The sequence below is a fragment of the Brassica rapa genome, chromosome A09, assembly GCF_000309985.2.
Source record: "Brassica rapa cultivar Chiifu-401-42 chromosome A09, CAAS_Brap_v3.01, whole genome shotgun sequence".
Lineage (NCBI taxonomy): Eukaryota > Viridiplantae > Streptophyta > Magnoliopsida > Brassicales > Brassicaceae > Brassica > Brassica rapa.
Genome location: NC_024803.2, coordinates 9287910 through 9312984, shown reverse-complemented (window position 1 = coordinate 9312984; position 25075 = coordinate 9287910). Strand labels below are relative to the sequence as shown.

Sequence of the window (25075 nt, the reverse complement as noted above, 5' to 3'; positions counted from 1 at the left end):
GGTTATATACGTGTTATTCAATCGTAAAACGTTGTTTTCGATTTAAAACCCCCAGTTCCTCGGAATTTCCTCGGAATATACCGAGGAGATTCCGAGGAAATCCTTATGTTCGTCAGCATTTCCTCGGAATATACCGAGGAGATTCCGAGGAAAAAGAATCTATAATCAAATCCCCATCTCCTCGGAATTTCCTCGGAATTTTCCGAGGAAATGCCGACGAACATAAAGAGTTCCTCGGAATTTCCTCGGAATTTTCCAAGGGAATTCCGAGGAACTTGGGGTTTTCAATCGAGAAGATCTATTCCGAGGAAATTCCGAGGAAAACCTATCTGTCCTCGGAATTTCCTCGGAATTTTCCTTAAAAAAAAAAAAAAAAAAAAAAGGTCGACGCTAGTCTGTTTCCGAGTCGTCATCACCAGATGAATCTGAATCTGGATCTTGGTGAAACTCTCCAATCACTGGTTCATCATCTACGTGAACGGCGGCTTCTTCTCCGAAGTCAGTTAAATCGACTACAAGGCCAACTCCACCTAAATCTTCTGCTGCACTTAAGTTGCCGGATGTGCTTGGTTGTAGTGGGTCTTCCAGCTCAGAACTTCCCTGAACTCGGCCTCTCGGGTTGAGTCTTGTAACAGTAACCCATGGATCATCTCTGTTCCTTACCCGGGGGTACTTGATATAACAAACCTGATCGGCCTGAGAAGCAAGAATGAAAGGATCATAATATTGCAGCTTCCGTCTTGAATTTACTGATGTAACACCAAATGCATCTGTTCTCACACCTCGATCTGGAGTGTTGTCGTGCCAGTCACAATAGAAAACAGTACAGCGCAATCCAACCATGCCCAAATACTTGATTTCTAAAATCTCATTTATGTGTCCGTAGTATACATCATCTCCTGATGCAGAACAAACACCAGCATCGTAAGTCGTACTCGAACGTCTCCTCTTCTGAGTTGTGAATGCATATCCTCGAGTACAAAATCTCGGATATGACTTCACAACAAAGTTTGGTCCAACGACCATCTCGCGTATCCAATCGTCAAATGTTTCGCCTCTGGCCAAACCATCACTCACATAAGTAAACATCCATCCACCAAATTCTCTCTGCTTCATTTCTTCTAGTTCGTCCTCTGTGGCGTATCTATATTCTAACCGCTTTTCTGCCATGAAAATCCTTTCATATTGAAGAACATCTTCGCAGTTGGTGAGTAAATATGTTTGCAAATGACTGCGCTCCTGATCAGTAAGTCGACGGTCCTTTGGTTTTCCGCTAAGTCGTCCAACGTCTGTGAAAATGTCTGGAACCTTCCAATGATATGTTGCCCGTTCGCCTCTATCATCATGCCGAGCAGGTCTTCTGTTTTTGGTCTGAACTTCTGCTGGAAAGTAGTACTCGGCAAAGTTTGAAGTTTCTTCATTGATCATCTGTGCGACTATAGACCCTTCCACCCTACTTAAATTTTTCACCATCTTCTTCAAATGGAACATATACCGCTCATACAGATACATCCATCTATACTGCACAGGACCACCAAGTTCCAATTCTCTTACCAGGTGAATAACAAGATGCTCCATAACATCAAAAAATGAGGGAGGAAATATCTTCTCAAGGTTGCACTGAATCACAGCTATGTTAGTCTTCAAATTTTCAATACCTTCAAGAGTCACTGATCTTGTGCATAAATCGCGGAAGAAACCACTTATCCCTGCAATTGCTTCATGAACATTTCGTGGTAATAGTTCCTTGAAGGCAAACGGAAGGAGACGCTGCATCATTACATGGCAATCATGGCTTTTCAAGCCAGTAAACTTTCCTTCCTTTCTGTCGATACAGTTACGCAAATTAGATGCGTAACCGTCTGGAAATTCCACATCGTTTGAAATCCAATCAAAGAACGCATCCTTTCCCGCTGCATCAAGTCGGTATATGGGAAAAGGAGCCCTACCACTCTCATCAACATGAAGTTCTGAACGAGCACATATATCGACTAAATCCAGTCTTGACTTCAAATTATCCTTTGTTTTACCTTGAACATTAAGGATCGTGTTCATGAGATTGTCAAAAAAGTTCTTCTCGATATGCATGACATCTAAATTATGCCTTAGTAGATGATCCTCCCAGTATGGCAGATCCCAAAAAATACTTTTTTTGTGCCAGTTATGTAGGTTTCCAACACCATCTACCGGAAAATGCTCATGTCCACCGACGTCTGGCGTCCTTTCTGCACCAAAATCTCTAAGTTGTGTCTTCAAATCTTTCCCACGAATTTCCGGAGGTGGACTGTCAAACACCCTCTTGTTCTTCGTAAACAAATTCCTACTTCTACGATATGGATGATCTGGTGGTAGAAATCTCCTGTGACAGTCAAACCAACACGTTTTCCTTCCGTGTTTTAGTTGGAAAGCATCAGTGTTATCTTGACAATATGGACATGATAGCCTTCCATGCGTTGTCCATCCAGATAACATACCATATGCTGGAAAATCACTTATTGTCCACATTAGTACTGCCCGCATTTGAAAGTTTTCTTTATACGAAACATCGTATGTTTCAGCACCTTGAGTCCATAGTTGTTGCAACTCATATATTAGTGGCTGAAGAAACACATCAAGTGATCTCTTAGGATGCTCTGGTCCGGGAACGAGAATCGAGAGAAACAAAAACTCTCGTCGCAAGCACAAGTTTGGGGGTAGGTTGTATGGTGTAAGAATGACTGGCCATAGAGAATACTGTCTTCCACTCTTGCCAAACGGGCTGAAACCATCAGTACATAATCCAAGGTAGACATTTCTTCTCTCATACGCAAAGTCGGGATACTTTGATTGGAAATGCTTCCACGCTTTTGCATCTGAAGGATGTCTGATCTCACCATCTGTTGAGTGCTCCGCATGCCATCTCATTGGTTGCGCTGTGCGTTCAGACAGATACAGCCTCTGCAACCTTTCCGTCAAAGGCAAATACCACATCCTTTTATATGGTACTGGAACTCTTCCACTCGTATCTTTATAACGAGGCTTCCCACAAAATTTGCATGAAACCCGCTGTTCATCCGCCCTCCAATAAATCATGCAGTTGTCTCTGCATACATCTATTACCTGATACGATAAACCAAGACCAGCTACGAGTTTCTGAACCTCGTAGTATGAGCCAGGAGCTACATTATCTTCGGGTAGAATACCTTTTACATAATCAGCAATCGCATCCACACAGTCTTCAGCCAAATTATAATCCGTCTTAATGCCCATCAATCTTGTAGCAGATGATAAAGCTGAATGACCATCTCTGCAACCTTCGTACAATGGTTGCTTTCCAGCATCCAACATATCATAAAATCTCTTAGCTTCGGCATTGGGTAAATCTTCCCCTCTAAAATGATCATTTACCATCTGCTCAGTACCTACACCGTAATCTACATCCGTTCTAATTGGATCTTCTAATCTAACCGCTGGCTGAGGTTCGCTAGTACTACCAAGTTCATAATCAGTTTCTCCATGATGATACCAAATTTTGTAACTTCGTGTAAACCCACTCAAATATAAATGAGTCCAAACATCCCATTCTTTAATAACTTTTTTATTTTTACAATTAGAGCAAGGACATCTTAACATACCTGTTTTTGCTTCCGGTTGTCGGTGAACTAACCCCATGAATTCGGTTATACCTTGTTGGTATTCTTCCGTAAGCAATCTCGTGTTCGGATCCAAATGAGGTCGATCGATCCAAGAACGAAAATAATTTGAAGAAGACATGTTTTTTATGAATCAAATTCGTGTGTAAAGAAAGTGAGAGGGAGGATGAAGATATGGTGTGAATGAAGAGGAAGAGGGGTGCTTGTATTTATAGTTGAAATCCTGCCGACGGTCCGAGGAAATTCCGACGGAATTCCGATGCAAACGGCTAGTTCGTCGGAATTTCCTCGGAATTTTTAAAATCCCCCCAACGGCTCTCCAACGGCTCTCTAACGTCTATAATATTTCCTCGGAATTCATCGGTTTTTTCCGAGGAATACTAGTTTCCTCGGTATTCCGTCGGAATATTCCGACGAAATGAATTTTCCTCGGAATTCCGTCGGAATATTCCGACGGAATTCCGAGGAAGCAAAATTTTGTGTTTCCTCGGAATTGCCTCGGAAATGCCTCGGTATATTCCGAGGAATTCATTTTCCGTCGGAACGTCCGTCAGAATACCGCTGTTTTCTTGTAGTGCATATAGAGTTTTTAAAATTACAGTCGATTGGAGTAGTAAGTATAGTGAAGTTATTTTCTCTCTTAGTTACATATTTGTTTCATGAATTTAATTGTTTCACTTTATATATTTTCTTTTGAAACTAATGATTTACGCAATGTAAAAGAAATAATTTATTCATTATAACTAAACATATTTATACTTCCACAGAATAGACCAATACTAAGACATTTCTTTTACAGTCTTTCATCTTGGTTATCCTCAAAGAAAATGTCTGAGTAATAGACAGAAGTGGATCCCGTAACTTCATTATCATCATCATCATTGTTATATGCTTTTTTATATCAGCTTTAGCTTTATTTCTGCTTTCTCTTCTTACCCTGCCATTTGAAATGTCTGTGTGTTTAATATAACAAAGTTCACATCCATGTAAAGTAAGCCAAAAATTCCCACTTATTCACAAATAATTTGGCTCTGTTTTATTTTGTTTCATCAGAATGTTGATTTAAACATGAACTATTTTCTAGCGGAGTTCATTTCCAAAAGTAACAAAGCATTAGGAAAAATATCCGAGAACTGAAACGTAAACTAAACCAAAAAGAAAAGATAATATTCATTACCTTGGCAAGTACGTTTGAGAAGTTGACAGCCTTTTGCGAGACATTCTCTGCCACTAATTACCAAGAAATTATCCCCTTGTATAAGTTCGCTACTGTGACTACTACTCGAGCTTCCATTGCTACAATTACTAATGTTGCTGCATCCTTCAGAAGTAATGAGTTCTTTATCTCTGTAAACACTGATGCAATGTTCCAAACTTCTTTCATAGCCCTCACTTTCAATGTCGCCACTCCTCTTATCACTGCACCAAATACCCAAACATTAACTTAAATCTCTTCATAAAGCTCCAACTTTGAGCTAATAAACTGTTCTTACATATTCTACATCAAAATAAGAACTTTAGCAATGTCGATTACATTATCAGTATTAAACATGTTTCTATAAAATCTAAAAACCTAAGATGCCCAAAATACATATTTTGAAGTTACTAAACCTGTGGTAAACCGGCAGCAAGTATCATGATATCTCTGGCATAACGAACACTGATGGCAAAACAACAGAGGCCAGCAAGGGTTGCAGCGGAAGAAACAGCCATGTCAGTTTTAGCCATCTGCTCATCCTTCCCAAAGATCGAAGAACCCGGTGGTGGAGGCTGCTATAGCAGCAACAGATGCAGCCACACTGCCACACTGGCTATACAGTAACAGCCCCGTGAGCCAATAATTTTAAAGTGTTATTTTTCATACCAAGCCGAACTATTTTATGATAGAGAATAAGTTTAACCAAAACAACTGAATGCTATTGTCCTCCAAACCAATTTTTGAGAAGTCATTACAAATGAAAAGTTTGAGGAAAACCAAACTAAATGACAAACTCTTAAGCAAACTACCACCCAAAAGGCCAAAACTTTATATTTAAATCATACAAATCAGGCCATGAACACAAATAAAAAAGACTTCCCGTGTTGGAGATTCGACCCTTTTCATTTATTTATTCATAAATAAGCAAAGCTTTTTAGAAGGAGAAGAAAATTTATCATAGTTCCAAAGTACATACCATATGGAAATTACCATTTATTGAGGAGTTCACAGCTTCTGGTGGATGGTGTCGCTTCATCCATGCCCACCATGGGATAATCAAGGTACGGAAGAGAAAAGGCTCGTCGTTGGTAGTTGTTTATAGGTTATCTTCAAGCCACTTTCTCCTCTTTGTCTCTATAAGCAAAGTAATAGCACACATAACACAATCAATCACATCTTCCTATACCTCATTACAAAACTAAAGCGTGAAGCTTCCTCGTAACATAGCCTTGACTGACATTATCTGTTTTTAAAAGAGAATTCGGCCAAAAAAAACCTCAACTTTACACGAATTGCCAAAACAAACATGAACTTTGGAGGTGGCCAAAAAAACACCAAACTTTCATTGACTTTAGAATTAATTAACAATGTTTTCGCTGACTTGCCAATTTAGCACGCCGTCAACAAATTTAACAGAAATATTTGACGTCGTTTATTGTTGACGTTAAGTAAAACGACGTCGTTTTCAAATGAGATGAAACGACGTCGTTTTACACGATTTGAAATTAAAAATATGTGAACCCCTGGATTCGAACCCAGGTTGGTTGGTCAAATGAAAAGGTATTTTACCACTGGGCTACTGGCACTTTCAATGTACATACTAACATGTTTATTTTTATTTGGTACATATTAAATATAAAAAATTCTCTAAAAACTTAATAAGATCTTTAAAATTCCAAAAAATTAAAAAATAAAGAAGATTTTTATAAAATTAATTTAGAAATTAAAATTAAAAATAAGATTTTATTTTTCTTTCTAAAAAATTAAAACGAACTTTAAATTCCAAAAAATTAAAGAAAATTTTTATAACATAAATTTTGAAATTAAAATTGAAAATAAAATTTTATTTTTCTTTAAAAAAAAAATTATTTTCCTTTAAAAAAATAAAAAAATCTTCCAAAAATTTCATAAAATTAATTTTGAATTAAAATTAAATATTTATTTTTCTTTAAAAAATCAAAAAAATTCCAAAATTTTCATTTTTTAAAAAAATCCAAATTTTTAAAAATTATAATAAAATGCAAAAAATTAAAGTTAGAATTATCAACTTTTTATGTGTGTATAATTAATTTCAACTTTTAGCAAATGTATTAAAAAAATTGAAAATTTTGGAAGATTTTTTATTTTTTTGAAAAGAAAAAATAAAATTTTATTTTCTATTTTAATTTCAAAATTAATTTTATAAAAAATTTCTTTATTTTTTCAATTTTTTGGAATTTTAAAGATCGTTTTAAGTTTTTAGAAAATTTTGGAAGAGTTTTTATTTTTAAAAAATAAAAATAAAATCTTATTTTTAATTTTAATTTCTAAATTAATTTTATAAAAATCTTCTTTATTTTTTAATTTTTTGGAATTTTAAAGATCTTATTAAGTTTTTAGAGAATTTTTTATATTTAATATGTACCAAATAAAAATAAACATGTTAGTATGTACATTGAAAGTGCCAGTAGCCCAGTGGTAAAATACCTTCCCATTTAACCAACCAACCTGGGTTCGAATCCAGGGGTTTACATATTTTTAATTTCAAATCGTGTAAAACGACGTCGTTTCATCTCATTTGAAAACGACGTCGTTTCACTTAACGTCAATAATAAACGACGTCAAATATTTCTGTTAAATTTGTTGACGGCGTGCTAAATTGGCAAGTCAGCGAAAACATTGTTAATTAATTCTAAAGTCAATGAAAGTTTGGTGTTTTTTTGGCCAGCCCCAAAATTCATGTTTGTTTTGGCAATTCGTGTAAAGTTGAGGGTTTTTTTGGCCGAATTCTCGTTTTTAAAACTACATCGTTATGTTTCAAACATTATCACTTTGAAACAAAACATTAATACAAATTACAGAACAATACAAATTACAGAACATGAGTGACTGAAATAAAGATTCAAGCTTTAGAGGATCTAACCAGTAACTATCACTGAATCTCAAAACATTAATACAAATCTCGAACTGTTTCAGATCCCAAGTTCCATTAACCCACTTTGCATCCTGAAACATGATTTCCGTCGTGGTGGTTGGCAAATCAGTCACATCTCCGTCGGAGATTTAACCGACACCTCCTCTACAGAAGCAGGTTTCGGAATCTCCACGGTGGTTGCAGAAACAGGACCAGAAGCGGGTATTGACGACTTAGTGTTTTTGGAGGAAGCTCGAGTGAGGATGGGGAGAGAGAGAGATATCTTGGGGATGAGATTACAGTTTTGAGTGAAGAAGAGATGACTTCCATAAAACCGCAAAGTAGAGAGAGCCCTCGAGAAGAAACAACATTAACGGCAGCTTTGATTTATAGATTAGCCATGATACTCTTCTATAACCTTTGTTAAACTCAGTGGTCAGTTTATCGAAGCAGAGGCTGAAGAACATCAACCCTATAAATCAGAGGTCACAATTCTTGAAGACGAAGCGTGCGACTTTTGGGATCCGATTTTGGTTTTCATCAATAGTACAGTTTTTAAGTTTCAGGGATTAACCGACACGTGGCGCCAAACGTCCCTCTCTCCAGAATGACGTGGCAGCAGGAGCAGACAGATAATCTAACTTTATTATATAAGATAAGATAATTAATAACTAGATATTAACAAATTCTAACCATAATATCGTAGATATCCCGTTAGTTTCAAACTGGCTATAATTTAATATTTATTTATTTTTTGATAAAAAAACTTACTATTTATATTTGTCATGTTATATGAGTTCATTTTTGCTTAATATTTTTTTTTTGAAAAAGTAACGTAATGCTGATTTAAAATTTTGATATTTAATGATATATGTCTAATGTATACGTTGTAATTAGGATATGCAAAGCAAGTAGCATATTTTTTTAATCTAGTGAAACACTGTAAATTTTACTTGATATATTTATCTGTGAGAATATAAAGATAATGTTTTGTAATTTATTGTTTTTTTTATGTTACAGTTTTTAAAATCTAAATTGTTAATAATATATGATATTTACTAACTATTTTTATTTTCTGTTTTGTTAACTGTAATTTTTAGTATTATCAATGCCACTGAGATTATTTCAATCCATAATTACAAAAGATTATTTCAAATCAAATTGATTATATGATGGTTTGGTTATTAGTATTAGATAAGATTTTTTATCTAAAGTATACACTTTTTAATATAAAAAAAGCAGAATTTAATACATCATTTATTAATTTATATTTTAAATTAGTAATTATATTATTAAGTTAAAATTTATATCAAATTTAATAATTCAGGTTCAAATAAAAATTAATATAAAAAAACTTGGGTACATATATATTAGCCTGCAGAAGGCGGGCCCACACTTAATATTTAACAGTAAAGTTATAAGTATATTTCATTATTTTATATACTAAATGCTTGATAAAAGGTTTGTTCATTACTTCTTTTTCTAAAAAATCATTGCTTATTTGTCATAAGAAACTGCGTGATGTCTTCACACAAACATTAGATATATAGTCCCTAGTGTCTATTTCGGTATGTAATGATCCTTATATTCTAGTCACTCGCCCAAAATCAACAAACAAAAACTTTCAACACAGTTACTTGGATCTTACAGTGGATTCTCTCATCAACAACTTTCAGGCAGTTAGGACTTTAGTGGATCTTCGTGATGTAAAAATCACTGAAAGTATCCCATTGAGTAAACATCAGATGGAAGATAGGAATTAATGACATTTTACTAACAGTAGAAAATATTTGGTTAAATCAGAGTATCAAGTGGAATGCGTATATCCTGATAAGGAAAAACCATCAGAATTTATTGGATCCACAGTGGATTTACTTAAAGCTTTATGTTGAAAAGTGCGGTATCCGCCGACTATTAAGCATTTTTTTATGGCAACTCCTTTCAGGTTGTATAGCGGTAATGAAAAACCTCAAAGCGAGAGAAATACAAGGGGATATATATTGTGCTCGATGTGAAGACCCGGAGGAATCAATAAATCATGTGTGTTTTTGAATGTCCTCCAACACGTCAAGTGTGGGCATTATCTAAAATACCATCAAATCCCAATTTTTTTCTTACAAGGTATTTTTTTGGTAATATGGATCATCTTTTTTGGAGAGTTAATCCAAAGATAGATACTATTAATTTTCTTGGAAATTATGGTGTATATGTAAAGGTTGGAATAATAAAGTATTTAGTATTCTGAATACTGACCCAAGAGAAACACTTAAATTAGTAGAATTGAAATCAACACTTTGGGTTGAAGCACAAATACTCACGATCAAAAGAAGGAACTTCAGGTGCAGACCAGAATCCCATTAGTAACGTCAGGATGTTGGTGCTTTATATATGGTTTATGGAAAGATAAAGAACTATTTTCAGGACAAGGCTGGTATAGTACTCTACCGGGTTTTGATGGTTTATTAGAGGTAAGGAATGTAAGGGCATTTCTTTCACCTCTTTATTTGGAGGTGGAGGTTTTAATTTGGTCAATGGAATGTATGAAGAATTTATAGATAGTTTCAGGTTACTTTTGCCACTGGTTGTTCTCAATTGGTGAAGATGGTTTCGGAACCAGAAGAATGGTCAGCATTTGAAAGTTATCTGAAAGATATCAAGTTTTTACAAGGAAGTTTTCTCAACTCAGACATCGTTCACGTATCTCGAACGGAGAACCAACGGACGAATAGCTTAGCACGCAGTGATAGGAAACAACCGTCTTTCGTCGTTCACATGGATGCAGAGTTACCATTTTGATTTACAGAGTCTATGTGAATGTCTTGTTGTAAAAAAAAAAAATTCTCTGGTGTCTATCAAATAATTTTTTTTCTTAGTCTTATATTTTGTGTTTCTAAACCGTCAATTGCGGGAACAAGATTTCGTATTTGCTATACGTAATTTTCATATCACAAAGGTGGGTAGTTGTCGTTGAAACTTTGTCCTATAAGAATATTTTTGAGCTTGTGAACACAATTATTAAGACAAACACTAAGGAGGTTAAAAGTGCTATACTACTATCTAATAATATAGTCGAATCAATGACTCACTTTAATCTTTAAATTAAAAATGTTGAGTCGATATTTCAAGGGGAAATTGTCATCATATATTACACAGTTCATGACAATGTGGTCAATTATACGGTTGTTAGCCTGTTTTTAGTGCAGAGATTGCTAGCAAAATGGCTTAGTTTATTAGATAGCATAAATCATAATTATGTGATATCAGTATTTGTTTAGCTAAAAATTAGGTTGTTCCTCAATTATTATGTATAGAACACGTTAATTTTGTCCTGAATCACTAGAAACAAATCAAGACTTTTGTCACCGGACAAAATCTTGTCTCCTAACTTTCTACCTTGATTATGTTTTTTTTTTATTTCAGTTAATTACTACAAAAACAATATCTAAAATAATTGGCTAGTGACTAGTGTCGACTAAAATAAAGTTCAGAAGAACATTATAGCGAGTGAATTCATTTAACCTTCACCTTTATCAATGATTACACGTAGCAAAATAAAACTGAAATAATATATAGTGCATAGTTTGTTAATACGATTCGGTAATATCTTTACTTTGAAATTAGAGAATTTGCCAATAAGAAAATATATCTAAAATTTATCCAAAAACAAAAGCACATATGTATATTTAATTATGATACAATATTAAAGAACAACAAAGGTTGAGTTTTCTTTCCGACCGACAAAAAGAGGATAAACATTTTACACAGTTTAAAGATTCGAGATTTTACATACAAGCCAAAACTTTTACATTAATTAGTCATACCAAAAAAAGGACTCAGCTCCAGTTAAGGAATCTTCGCGCTTCGTTTCTCAGCAAAGTGGTTAACCAACGCAAGAGCATTGCTAGTGACTTGAGCTACGTGAACCACTTTCAAACGAATCAGCCTCTTCACTTTGCCCTCCATGGCTCGACCTGAGAATCCATCTAGACACGTGGTTTCGTCTGTCAAAGCGGCACTAACCCACGTCTGAACGTTACTCATCTTCCACATGAAGTCCTCACCAGCCACAGCATGACCAGCTCGACCTAGTTCTTTAACCGACTGGCCTAACCGGTCCACGCTGTTGCCTAACACTTCGATGCAATCTTTGATTGCTAAATATTCTCTACGTTTGAAACTTGACGTTCTACATATACATAAAAAGTTTATCCAAAAATAAAATCAAATCTACTGTTATGCTAATATAACGTATTTCAGAAAACATACAAAAACTCCAGAGATGAGTCTAGTTTCTTTTTTGTCATGGAATCTAATTAAGTGATTGTGAAGCAAACACGTAATTATTAATGGTATACGAGAACATACTCTTTGGTTAGTTTAGCGGCAAATATAGCAACGGATCTGGCTCGAGACAAGCTGATGGTGAGAGCCGTTTGGGCAAGATCCTGGTCGTTTTTGTGTCGAATCATGGTGGCGTAAGCAGAGAGTGTATGCACGCATAGTAGTGGATATCGGGTGGTTTGGCATGATGTTGCGATGAACCGGTCAAGGTCGGACCGATTTGGAGTTGCGGATGAAGACTGGAGAATGGTTGAGAGGAGTAGAACGAGAAAGATTGTATTTTTAGGCTCCATGATGTGTTTAAATGTTCTTGCTTTATTTTTGTTTGTTTGAAGTGAAGAGGAGGTTTATAAGGGATTGGTATTATTATGGGACTTGATTCAAGTCAAAAAATCAATGTAGAGAGACTTTCGCATATATTTTTTGTTAAAAAACAAAAACAAAGAAAAATGTTTGGGGTAAATCTCACTGACAATCTTGTTCTACAATTTTAATCTAATTAAGTAATATTTTACATGTATGAGTGTGCAGATTATAGTTTCAAGATGAGTCATCGATCAACACATGTAGAGTACTAAAATAAATGCATGCTGTGACCGGTATGACATGTTAGAGTATGATTAATAGAAAGTTTTTATAGTGAGGTTCTTAGTAGAATATAAAAATTCGTCTCTTAATTTTTAATTAAAAAAATTAAGAGCTAAATATTTGTTGTGAGCGATATGATTAATGGGAGGTTTTTAAAGTGGAGTTCTTAACGGAATATAAAAATCCGTCTCTTAATTTTTAACTAAAAAAAGTTAAGAATCGTCATTTTAGAGTACAAAAATGCATTTTTAGTTTTTAATGAATTTAACATTTTTAATGTGTTTTTAGTTGGTTTGCCTTATTTTTAAGTTGAAGTAAATATTCTCCATCACATTTTTAAGATGTTTAAGACTTTTAAATTTTATTAGATTTTTTATATTTTTTTATGAATACTGTATTTTAATATAAGAAATCTTGTAACATTGAATATAAAGAGTAAAGAATTTTATTTTATGTGATTTTCGAATAATTAGAAATTATTTATTTTTATTTTACATATAGAAAGTATTATTTAGAAAAATATATTGGAATATAGTATATTTCTATTTTAGAGAGGAAAAAGATAGCAAATAAGTTTGGAGATTATATTACTTTTACGCTCCCTCCCAGACCACTCACAGCCGTGGTTTAACGTTTGAAGTTTTCGCAATTTGTATTTAATTAAGTTTACGCTCCCAGTATTATTTAGTTTTTTCCAACCCATTATTGTGTGTGTTTTAGGATGCTTATCCAGACCATGTGGAATAACGACAAGAGGTTCATGCGTATTTTTTGGGTTACTATTTATTTCTCAGCGCGAACGGATGAGCGTTGAATCCGGGTAATCAGGACAGCTGAATAGAATATTATTTGGTCTTTTTTTTGAGTAAAATCCAATTTGATGTGCGGTACGGATACATTGTTTTGTCTGCCATCATAAAAGAAAAACTCTACAATGACAATTTCTTGATCATGAAAATTAAGAAAAACAAACTAATTTAGTAAGAGAATTCGGCCAAAAAAGCACGAACTTTGCATAAATTGCCAAAAAAAACATGAACTTTTGAGCTGACAAAAAAAACATAAAATTTTCATTAACTTTATAATTAATTAACAATGTTTTCGTTGAGTTTTCAATTTAGCACGCTGTCAGTAAATTTAACAGAAAAATTTGACGTCGTTTATTGTTGGCGTTAAGTGAAACAACGTCATTTTACATTATTTGAAAATAAAAAAGAAGTAGATCCTTGGATTCAAACTATAGTTGGTTGGGACAAATTACAAAGTATTTTACCACTAGACTAGTGACAATTTCAATGGAATTACAAACACATTTAATTTTATTTGATACTAATTGAATATAAAAAAATTCTCTAAAAACTTTAAAAGATCTTTAAAATTTTAAAAAATTTATAAATTAATTAATAAAATTAATTTTGAAATTAAAATTAAAAATAAATTTTTATTTTTTCTTTACATAAATCAAAAATCTTCCAAATTTTTCAAATTTTTAAACAATTGCTAAAAATTGAAATTAATTATACCCACATATTAAAATTAAATTAAAATGCTTAAAATAAATATTGTACTCATTATGAGTGCGATTTTACTTTTTAGCTGTTAATTGTAATTTTAATTTTTTGCATTTTCTTGGAATTTTTAAATTTTTTGGAATTTAAAAAAATGAAAATTTTGGAAGATTTTTGATTTTTTAAGGAAAAAATAAAATTTTATTTTAAATTTTAATTTCAAAATTAATTTTAGAAATATTTTTTTCAATTTTTTGGAATTTTAAAGATCTTTTAAAGTTTTTCGAGAACTTTTTTATATTCAATGAGTACCAAATAAAATTAAATGTGTTAGTAATTCAATTGAAAGTGCCACTAGTCCAGTGGTAAAATACCTTGTCATCTGTCCTAATCAACCCGAGTTCAAATCTATGGCTGTATTTCTTTTTATTTTCAAATCATGTAAAACGATGTTGTTTCATCTCATTTGAAAACGACGTCGTTTCGCTTAACACCAACATTTAACGTCTACTTAACACTGTCTTAACTGTGGGTTCACGGTGTGCTAAAATGACCAATCAATCTTAAGTTGCTTAATAAACTAAAAAAAATCAATAAAAATACAATATTTTTTTGGCCAGACTCGAGTACATATTTTTTTTGGCGATTCCTGTAAAGTTCGTGTTTTTTTGACCGAATTCTCAATTTAGTAATAGCTTTGAAATAAATTACGGAATTAAAGAAAATTGTTTTCTATCTTTTAAATTATATTATCTTTTATTTAAGATGTTAACTATAAATTACTATCAATTTTAAAATTATGTTTATCTGATATTTGTTTTTGTAGATTAAGATACAAAAGTTTAATTAACAATGATGTGAATCTTCGATATGATCGACTGATTCTTTACAAGCATATATAATAATTGATATAATTTTATAATTATTAAATTATGTAAACATACATATCCGACATGAAAAAAATAATTTTTTTACATATCTGACATGATGAAAATAGCGAATCAGACATAAATATTGAGAAACTGACCAAGGGATTTTTGGATCTAGAGAATAGAATATTGACGCTGTATTTTACAAAAATATAATATCATATTACATATGTTCTTTTTTTTTTTTAACATCAAACATTTACAGATTTATGTAGACTATGTAAATCAATGTGGTAACTCTGCGTCCATATGCACGACGAAAAACGGTTGTTTCCGAGCACTACGTGCCAAGCTATCCGCCCTTATGTTCTCCGTCCTAAAAACATGAACAATATCTGAGTTGACGAATATGATTGTTTTTATTGTCGAATTATTATTAAAGAAAATACCACAAATGCTCACATATATGATTGTTTTTATTGTCGAATTTAACAAACAAATATATTATTTTTATGATTTTTAATTTTTATCCAGTCCTCTCATCAGTCTCGATGATATACAAAAATGAGGTAATAGTATATATTTTTAGCAAGAAATCTGATATATGTACAATTCAGAGTCTAAAACTTTTTAATAAAAATATATATAATAAGTAATCATTTATCCAGTTTGTCATAATTGATTTAGATTTTTTTTAGAATTTTCTAACAAACACATCATATTTGATATGAAGCCAAAAAAATATATATATATATATATAATTCATTATTCAAAAAGTTGTTTGTAAAAAAGATTATTTTTATTTTCCTACTATCAGAAATTTAAATATTCTAGATAATAAAAACTATTTTATTGAATAATATCTTAAATATTACAAAATATAATCTAAAGTATTTTAAAATATCTCATGAAATATTTTCAAATGAATTTATTAACATTTGACATTCATTTGATAGATTATTATTATTATCTTAGTTACTTAAAAAATAGTAATTCTTAAAAAGAAATTCTCAATAGAGATACTTTAGATCCATACTAATAAATCATATAGTTTCTGAAATTTTGGAAAAAAATATAATAGTGTAATTAAGTATATGGTTGATAGAATAAGTTCATGTGAATAAGCCCTTTTACAAAAAAAAAGAAAAGAAAAAAAAGTTCATGTGAATCTACTCGGAAACCGTACGTCGGTAGCCCAAAGATGAAGATAGGCACGTAGACATGATTCTTTTATCAAGTCATTTTGCTTTTACTATAGTCATTGCATAGCCCAAAAGATAACCCACAAAAAAAACATATGCATGTGAACGTAATCTATATAAAGAAATGTTCGCCTCTCTCCCGTGAAGCTACGTCATCAATTCGTGCGTTCTGGGAGTGACACGTGTCCCATTTTATATTTAGGGCCAAAATGAATTAATGCAGTTAAAGATAATTGAACCCAGCACCTCTAGCACTGGTAATTTCTCTTAGAACCACTAGGCTAAAGTCACTTTTTATAAATATGTGGCCGCGAAAATACTTATTATCGTGTCAGCTGGAAGTCCATGCTTCTTCTGCTTGTGGCCAGGGCCGACACTGAACTGACGTCAAGATGAAGATCGTGAAGTTAAAAACTTTGCTCCAAACAGTTTTGCAGTATTTTCAACCTTTATAACTTGATGCATATAATATATATCAAAATACATTTGTTGTACACGCTTTTATTAGTTTTGCTTTTAAAAGAAGGTATTTACAGTTATAAATGTTTTGTGTCAGTGAAGTAATGGTTGAAAAATCTCTATACATATGTCATTTTAAAATAACACCCAACTTCTATATATAGTCAATACATATGTCCATGTTATATTCTAGACTAAATATTTTCTCTTTTAAAAATATAAAAAACAATTTTTTTAGTCTACAAGCAAATGTTGTAGAGCAAGTATGCATTATGCAAAATAATATATATTTAAAATCATATACAAAAACATAAAAGTTGTTATAGGCCTCTTTCTAACACATGCACACTTCACTATGAATAAGAATTAAAAAAAAAATAGTATTGTCATCAAACTTTATCACAAATCCACATTTGTACATCTATAATTATGAGTTGGACAATTAGTTAATTTGATACAATACCAAAGCAAGAATAATCGAAAAACAACTGTACCACCGCATACTAATAAGTAAGACATAACAAATAACCAAATTCTTGAATCTTAAAACAAATTTCAACTCGAGCATTTAGTAAATATCAAATTAACTAATATCCCGCCCGTAGGGCGGGCCGACCCTAGTAATTAGGATAATTTTGTCACTGTGGAAAATAAAATAAAAGCTAAAGATGATAATGAAAGGCCATGCTTGGAAGCTGGAACCAATAAGTTTTCAAATTCATAACAATTGTGTTTCTTTAATTATTGTTCCCTTTATAGTATACCATACTTGATACATTTATTTTCTTTTTCTACAACTTTATAAATGATTGATTCATTTCACTTATTACGAGTAGAAGAGATTTGATCGTTACAGCGAACATGGTCCCATAATGACACAGACATGCAATGAACGAAAAAGGGCCCAGCTTATGAAAGTCGATATTTCGAGACTTGGTACATGTTAAAATGTGAAAATTTAGAAATATGACCATAAAGATATAAATCATTCGTTCGGGAAAAAAAGAAATACATTTTACTCAACAAAATAAATATAAATACATTTTACCCGAGCATAGAAAATATTTCAAAGATTGAGAAATCTTTGAAGACTCATCACTCATATGATTCTACACCGTCAAGTACTTTAGAACTGAAGCACGCACCTTCTCCATGTAATCTCTCAAGAAAGATTATGAAAACTAATATACTCGACTCTTTGTGAAAATAATATAACCGATGAAGTTGAATTTGATTAACTGATGTTTACAAACTTTTTTCCTTTATTTAGCAAAAAAAAAAACTTTTTTTATTTTTTCACAAAATCTGTTTTTTTTTATAGTATAGGTTAGATATATTGAACAATCAGAAATTCATGGTAGTTGCATGAATATAATTCGTAGTTACGTATACGTTGTGTCCTTCATGTTCAGGTGGAACTACCGAACTTGGGGAAAATCCAGATCAAACAAAACCGGTTAGATTTCCGGTTAACAACACTCTAACCGGTACAGAGGGAACCGCGCGGATCTCGGACGGTCCAAACGATGCGGTGGTAGAGGAGACGCAAGAATGTTCAAACTCTATAGCAAAAGAAACTGGAAAGCCTCCAAAACCACGTCCAAATAGCAACGGAGTAAACGGCAGTTTGCTTCCGTTTGCTAAGATGCCGTGCGTGACTAGCACCGGTAACGGACCCGATGGCAAAACTGTAAATGGGTTTCTGTATCGGTACTCAAAATCAGAGATCAGTATAATCTGCGTCTGCCACGGAATGTCATTCTCGCCGGCTGAGTTCATCATCCACGCCGGTGGGACCCATGTCTCGAATCAGGGGCGAATGTAGAAAGTTTTTTTAGTGGGTGCATAATTAATGTAAAATGAAATATATGATATAGAAGATCGAACTTGAGTCATCAAGGGGGTGCACAAGAGGACATTAACCATCTTTTCTAGCTGAATCTTTGTGTTTTCACATACAAATTTTTTTATTGTCATAAAACTATGGGTGCACGTGCCCCCATTGTCATTGCCCTGGCTTCGCCACGAATCCGTTAAGACATATAACTGTTGTTCCGTCAACGTTTTAAAACTTTTATTTTTCTCTTCTTGTTGTTACCTTAAGGTTTGTGTATATATTTAGCTGATGGCCCTTTTGAGTTCAAACTTCAAAGGGATTCTTTATTGGTTATCTAGTTTCTGGCAACCATTTTTCATCACAAAACTATAATTTCTGTGAAAGTACAATAACCTGAAGTCCCGGAACTTGTCTACGTAATATATCAATTTATATCATCGTATCAAGTTAAGATAATTGAATTGGCCCTTGTACACCAACCAATAGAACCCCGTCACCATATTAAATCGTATGGTTGTTTATATATACCACTTGTACATCAAACTTTATCACAAATCCACATTTGTACATCTATAATTATGAGTTGGACAATTAGTTAATTTGATACAATACCAAAGCAAGAATAATCGAAAAACAACTGTACCACCGCATACTAATAAGTAAGACATAACAAATAACCAAATTCTTGAATCTTAAAACAAATTTCAACTCGAGCATTTAGTAAATATCAAATTAACTAATATCCCGCCCGTAGGGCGGGCCGACCCTAGTAATTAGGATAATTTTGTCACTGTGGAAAATAAAATAAAAGCTAAAGATGATAATGAAAGGCCATGCTTGGAAGCTGGAACCAATAAGTTTTCAAATTCATAACAATTGTGTTTCCTTAATTATTGTTCCCTTTATAGTATACCACACTTTATACATTTATTTTCTTTTTCCACAACTTTATAAATGATTGATTCATTTCACTTATTACGAGTAGAAGAGATTTGATCGTTACAGCGAACATGGTCCCATAATGACACAGACATGCAATGAACGAAAAAGGGCCCAGCTTATGAAAGTCGATATTTCGAGACTTGGTACATGTTAAAATGTGAAAATTTAGAAATATGACCTTAAAGATATAAATCATTCGTTCGGGAAAAAAGAAATACATTTTACTCAACAAAATAAATATAAATACATTTTACCCGAGCATAGTAAACATTTCAAAGATTGAGAAATCTTTGAAGACTCATCACTCATATGATTCTACACCGTCAAGTACTTTAGAACTGAAGCACGCACCTTCTCCATGTAATCTCCTGCTTCTTTCTGCAAAACCAATTTTTTTTTCATTAATACAAAGATGAAAAGCTTTAAAATTCTTAAATAGGGTTCCACATTCGGTTTTCTGTTACGTTTAACGCTATAACCGAATTTATTTCGGTTAATTCAACATAGATACTTCTCTAGTGTTCAGGCTACTAATAAAGAGCGGATCTGTTTCGGGTTTGGTTTGGTTCCATTCAGTACGTTTATTATGCATTTATGCCTAGCTTCGGTCAATTCGATTAGAGATTTCGGTTTAGTTTAAAATCAGATATTCGAACCATAAGCATGTTCTTTTGTCAATTCAAACATCCACCGGGTCTACTAACCTGGTTTCCTCTGTATGCATTTGCTATGTTTTCATCAAGAAGTGTCAACAAAGACCTGTTGATCTCGTTTTTCTCCACCATATCCAACAACTGTAATAAGAATCAAAAACAATGGTTCAAAATGATATCATGAAACATCATCATAATGTTTTAAGGTCACACATACTGTTGCTTTTATGTCGGTTGAGGTTAATATCTTGGTTAAGCTATTTGTAGCGGTCATAAGCTCCTTTTGCATTTTGTCATAAGCCTCTGCATATCAACACAACAAAGAGTCAAGAGAAGTAATCAAAACCCGTAAGATGATACAATAGTTAAGACCATAAAGACAGAACACAAACCTATTCCTTCTTCTAAGGCTTTTTGAAGTGATTCCAGCTCAATCAATCTGTCTTCATCTTCCTACATGATGAAAAAAAACAAAAGATTAGTTAAGTGGCCGTTGACTACTCCACTGGTGATGGATTCAAATGTTGTTTGAAGAACATTGTACCGCGGTTTTTGTAACCGCAAACCGGATTTGCCCGATTTCAAGTCGAATTTGCGCAAAAAACTCGTCATTTAACCTACAAAAAATTTCATTAAAACATGAACTTTATTAACACAAAGACTCAAACCTTTTCTAACTCAGTTCTGTCTTGTAATAAACCAAACAACATGTTACACTTTGGCGTTAATATAATTCGATGAACTCACTTAAATAATTAAAAACATTTTCACTAACCTTCCACGAAGCCTAGCGATTTCAAACTCAATCTCCTGAGCTTCCGTATCAAGAAAGAACTCAATGAGCTCAGCGGAAGTGTCTGGTACAACTCTAGACTGACAAAACCCATGACGAGACAAGCATCATCAGTCAAACAATACTATCCATATATAATTATGTAAAAACCAGTTTCAGTTTTTATTTACCTCTCTAAGAGCTTGACGACGCTCTCTCTCTTCACGGAGTTGTTTCTGAAAAGCCTCTTTAGCCTCGGAGTCTCTCTCGAGCCTGCGTTTGAACTCTAGGCGAGCGATATGTCCAGTTTGTGCTGGTCCTAAGATACCTTTCGGATCCTTCCTTGTGATTAACCAGAAAAATTTCAGACAAAAACAAGAACAAGAATCGTAAAAAAAAAGATGGATTATGATTCGTTCTTTACCCATTCGCAGGAGATTTTGCCCCTTCTTGTATTAAATCTCGGGATTGTACGGACGGTGTTAGCAAAGGCGATTCCTATTGAGAGCGAAGCCATTGTTATTTTTATTTTTTTGTGGGCGGCTTTGCTTTCACTAGCTACGTTACGTTATCTCCTTAACTATCTCTTATCTGTTTTTTTTTTTATGGCGGGACTAATTGTGGCCGTTGAATTACGAGTGACTAGAGGCGTTTGATCAGACTTTAACCGTTGAAACGTTTTGATCTGACGATCATCGTTCGTCCACGTGACGATATGAGGAGGACAAGTATTAATTTTGTGGAAAGGCCCAGTTAAGCTGAATCTTGGGCGGCCTTTCTATGGCCCGAATGAATATATACATTCTGAAGCCTTTCAAGTTTGACATGAACATATGATTATGATGAACTGACTTATTCTATAGCCCCAGTGTTGTTACTGGTTAACAACTAATCCTTTTTTTTTGCTACAGTTAACAACTAATCACACATTGTCACCAAGACTTATGTGAAACCCTCTCCTTTCTCCTTGCCGTGGAGGCTTTCCCACATTAACTCTTCTCAATCAAGGCCACTATTTCCTTTGGCTGATTTAGTGTTATTCAAGCAATTGGTCGCACAGATAAATGTATAACTGAAATAAATATCATTTTTCTGGATTTGAGCTAATGATAATGTACGCCTGCCATAGTCTGTGGGTTATCACGTGCGTTCACTCTATCTATATCAAAGTACATCATCCGTCTGATGGTCGTTGGAAAGTCCATTAAAAACTTTTTTTTTATCAACATTCTATTATATATCATTAAAACTGAAGGAAAATTACTCTTGCAGTAAATGGGAAACAACGGTTAAACAAACCAGAGCGGCTTTAGCTAAAACATCTGCAACAATATTTGCAGAGCTAGAGATAAACTTAAAGATAGAAACTAAAAGAAAGACATAAAGCTTCGAATATCTGATAAGACGCCCGCGATTTCATTCAGAACGGTCCCTGAGCACATGGTAGAGACTAAGACCATTGAGTCTGAGTAAATGTGGAGAGTGGTTACACACATTCGCCTTCAGTGCGCTTCAAAGAGCTTCTCGAAAGCCAAAGCTTCAGCAGTGAGGGCGGATCCAACCTTGGAGCGGAAGGAGGAGTCTTTTATGGTGGGAGCAGTTGCTGAGCATGTTTAGGTCCATCCCATACCTGCAAGCAAAGATGATTCTTGCCAAGCTCCATCGACAAAGCAATTTGGAAATCGTAAATTATCAACCCGCCATAAGAGGAGTTGGCGTAGAGGCAAGATTTGGAACTGGTTGGAGGGCCTCCTCCCATCCTTTTGCAGCTAGGACTGCCTTTGTGATACAGTTTTGGACTGAGATGGATTTGTCTTCAAAGAAGTAAGTTCCTGGCCGTCCATAGCGTCCAAAGGAACCAAGGGATCAGCGGAGTTGAGACCAGAGTAAAAGCTGGCAGGTTGATGTCATATTGGATCCTTGCTAACATGTTTTGAATGTTTTGGGTACCAGCCTGTTGGCCGTCTGTGAAAGACAGAGGAGCTTGAAGCCAAACCTCTTTGGAGGGAAATAACACTCTGAAAACAGATGATTCATAGTTTCCATTTCTCCGCATCTCTTGCAATGGATATGCTCAGTAAGTCCTCGAATAGCAAGCAAGTTTCCTATAGGGAGCGCCTCGTTTAGAATCCTCCAAAGAAAGTGTTAGATCTTGGTGAAGTGGGGATTTTCTAGACACACTTGTTCCAATTTATCGCATGTGCTGCTAGATTTGGCGTAACCAAAGGTGCTAGTTTGTAGCCTGATTTGGTGGTATAAGCACCCACTTTATCAGCCAGCCAGATCAGTTTGGCTGGTGGGCGGAAAGAGCTCGGAATCACTTGAAGAATTTGGTCCTCATGGTGAGGTAGGTGAAGCCTGATTATGTGTATATTCCACTCGTTAGTTTCTAGGAAGAGGAGATCACTAACCCTTAGGTCGGAGGCTGCAGAGATAGGAGGTCCATAGGGACGGAATTTAAAACTTTATAATTGATTTTGTGATCATCAAATCATTTTCCGTATTATGTCTCACTTATACAGTAACGAAAAATCATTTTTTTTGATAAATCATCCATTATAAATGTATTTTCTAAAAAACATATTAGAAATATAAATGTATTTTAGTGATATTGATAACCAAATCAATTTTTACAAATAATCACTTAAATAGCTAATTAAATTTTATTGAAGAAAATAAATTTATAATTGACTCAATAACAATCCAAGAACCATATTTTTAAGGAAAAACATTCAAAATTGACAAGTAATAATATAAGTCAGTAATAATAACACGAAGAACCTTGTCAGCAATGCGTATATCTACTGATATACATCATTTGTATATATCATATTCATATAATATATACATTAGGTTAAGACATGCGCCTTGCACGGAATGAACATTATATATAAAAATTATTTTATGTTTTATTTATTTTACATATTACTAAATAATAAATATATATTGAATAATTAAAAAATCAGTAACTTTTACGTATACAGTTAAATTGGTGCAAATATGTAAATAAATTTTATTAATCCAAACAATTTTTTTCTACTTAATATGGTATATAATTAAATTTAAAAATATTAACATATGTAGTATATTTTTAGTATTAATATTTGTTAAATAATGATTTTTACTCATATATATGTTTTTTGATCATTAGTATCTTTTATAGCAAAACGTAAATGTCATTTATAACAAAATTTTCATTGACAAAATTAGATATAGTATCTTCTCACTCTTGTATTTCTATACTATTTCTGTGAAAATGAACAATATGTTGTGATCTTCAATTTCGACATTTCTCTTTTTTGTCGTGTTCATCAATCAATAATAAGCTAGTTTCATGTTCTATTATGTTTAATGGTTGCATTTTTTTGCGCAACATTTAATGGTTGTATATTAGTACTATTTTCTTGATTAATGGTAGAACACATCAAATTACCAAACTAAATAGTATGAATCAGTTCTTGTATTTTTGTACCATTCGCAAGAAATAGAATAATACTTACATCTCTACTTTTCAGGGATATTGACAAACATATATACTTCATGTTACTCCGACTCAATCACCTACACTTTTACGGTTGGTATTACTATCACCATCGATTGTTTGACAAATTAATTCTTTTCCAATTTCTAGTATACAATTAATGTTTAGGGTTTATATTTTGATAATTGGGTTTTAGGGTTTATATTTGGGTTTAGGATTTATATTTCAGTTTAGGGTTTAGTAATTAATATTTAGGGTTTAGTATTTAGAGGGAAGCGTGAGGTTTAGGGTTTAGGGTTTAGTATTTAGGAACAAGGGTTTGGAGTAAATTTTAGTATTTACGAGTTGTGAGTGGGTTTGGAGTCATATCTATACTATACTAAAAGGGGATATAAGCCATGGAGAGAGTGTCCACATAGGATAGAAAAATCAACCAATCAGAGAATCCGAAATTGCCATGTCATCTCATTTATTTTTCGTAAAAAATAAAAAAACAATGCGAAGGTGAGAATCGAACCCGGGTTAGTATGATATATATATATATATATATAGGACAGTTACCACTAAGCCATTGAAACTTTCTTGGACACATATACAAGAACCACTAAGTATATAATCACAACAGTTACCACTAAGCCATTGAAACTTTCTTGGACACATATACAAGAACCACTAAGTATATAATCACAAATTCTTATGT

At 33.3% G+C, this 25075-nt stretch overlaps 2 protein-coding genes and 1 long non-coding RNA gene across 4 annotated transcripts; all 3 read right to left on the bottom strand.

The window, feature by feature from the left end:
* Nucleotides 1-4294: 4294 nt before the first annotated feature.
* On the bottom strand, nt 4295-6079 carry LOC103838368. Of its 2 annotated transcripts, XR_004451174.1 has the most exons (4): nt 5807-6079; nt 5244-5443; nt 4810-5051; nt 4295-4569 (listed from the first exon to the last, which is right to left on the bottom strand). It is a non-coding gene; the product is annotated as an uncharacterized LOC103838368 (long non-coding RNA). The 2 variants fall into 2 exon arrangements; XR_004451173.1 differs by having other exon boundaries at nt 5244-6079.
* A 5277-nt stretch (nt 6080-11356) lies between these two features.
* Nucleotides 11357-12441, bottom strand: LOC103838367 (pectinesterase inhibitor 9). Its single transcript, XM_009114802.3, has 2 exons — nt 12089-12441; nt 11357-11909 (listed from the first exon to the last, which is right to left on the bottom strand). The coding sequence occupies exons 1-2, from the start codon at nt 12355-12357 to the stop codon at nt 11567-11569; spliced, it is 612 nt and encodes a 203-aa protein (XP_009113050.1). The 5' UTR covers nt 12358-12441; the 3' UTR covers nt 11357-11566.
* A 7144-nt stretch (nt 12442-19585) lies between these two features.
* Nucleotides 19586-21548, bottom strand: LOC103838366. Its single transcript, XM_009114800.3, has 8 exons — nt 21319-21548; nt 21086-21232; nt 20898-20995; nt 20667-20739; nt 20515-20575; nt 20340-20425; nt 20174-20263; nt 19586-19847 (listed from the first exon to the last, which is right to left on the bottom strand). Exons 1-8 carry the CDS (start codon nt 21409-21411, stop codon nt 19785-19787), a joined length of 711 nt encoding a protein of 236 aa, XP_009113048.1. The 5' UTR covers nt 21412-21548; the 3' UTR covers nt 19586-19784.
* Between the last annotated feature and the right edge of the window lie 3527 nt (nt 21549-25075).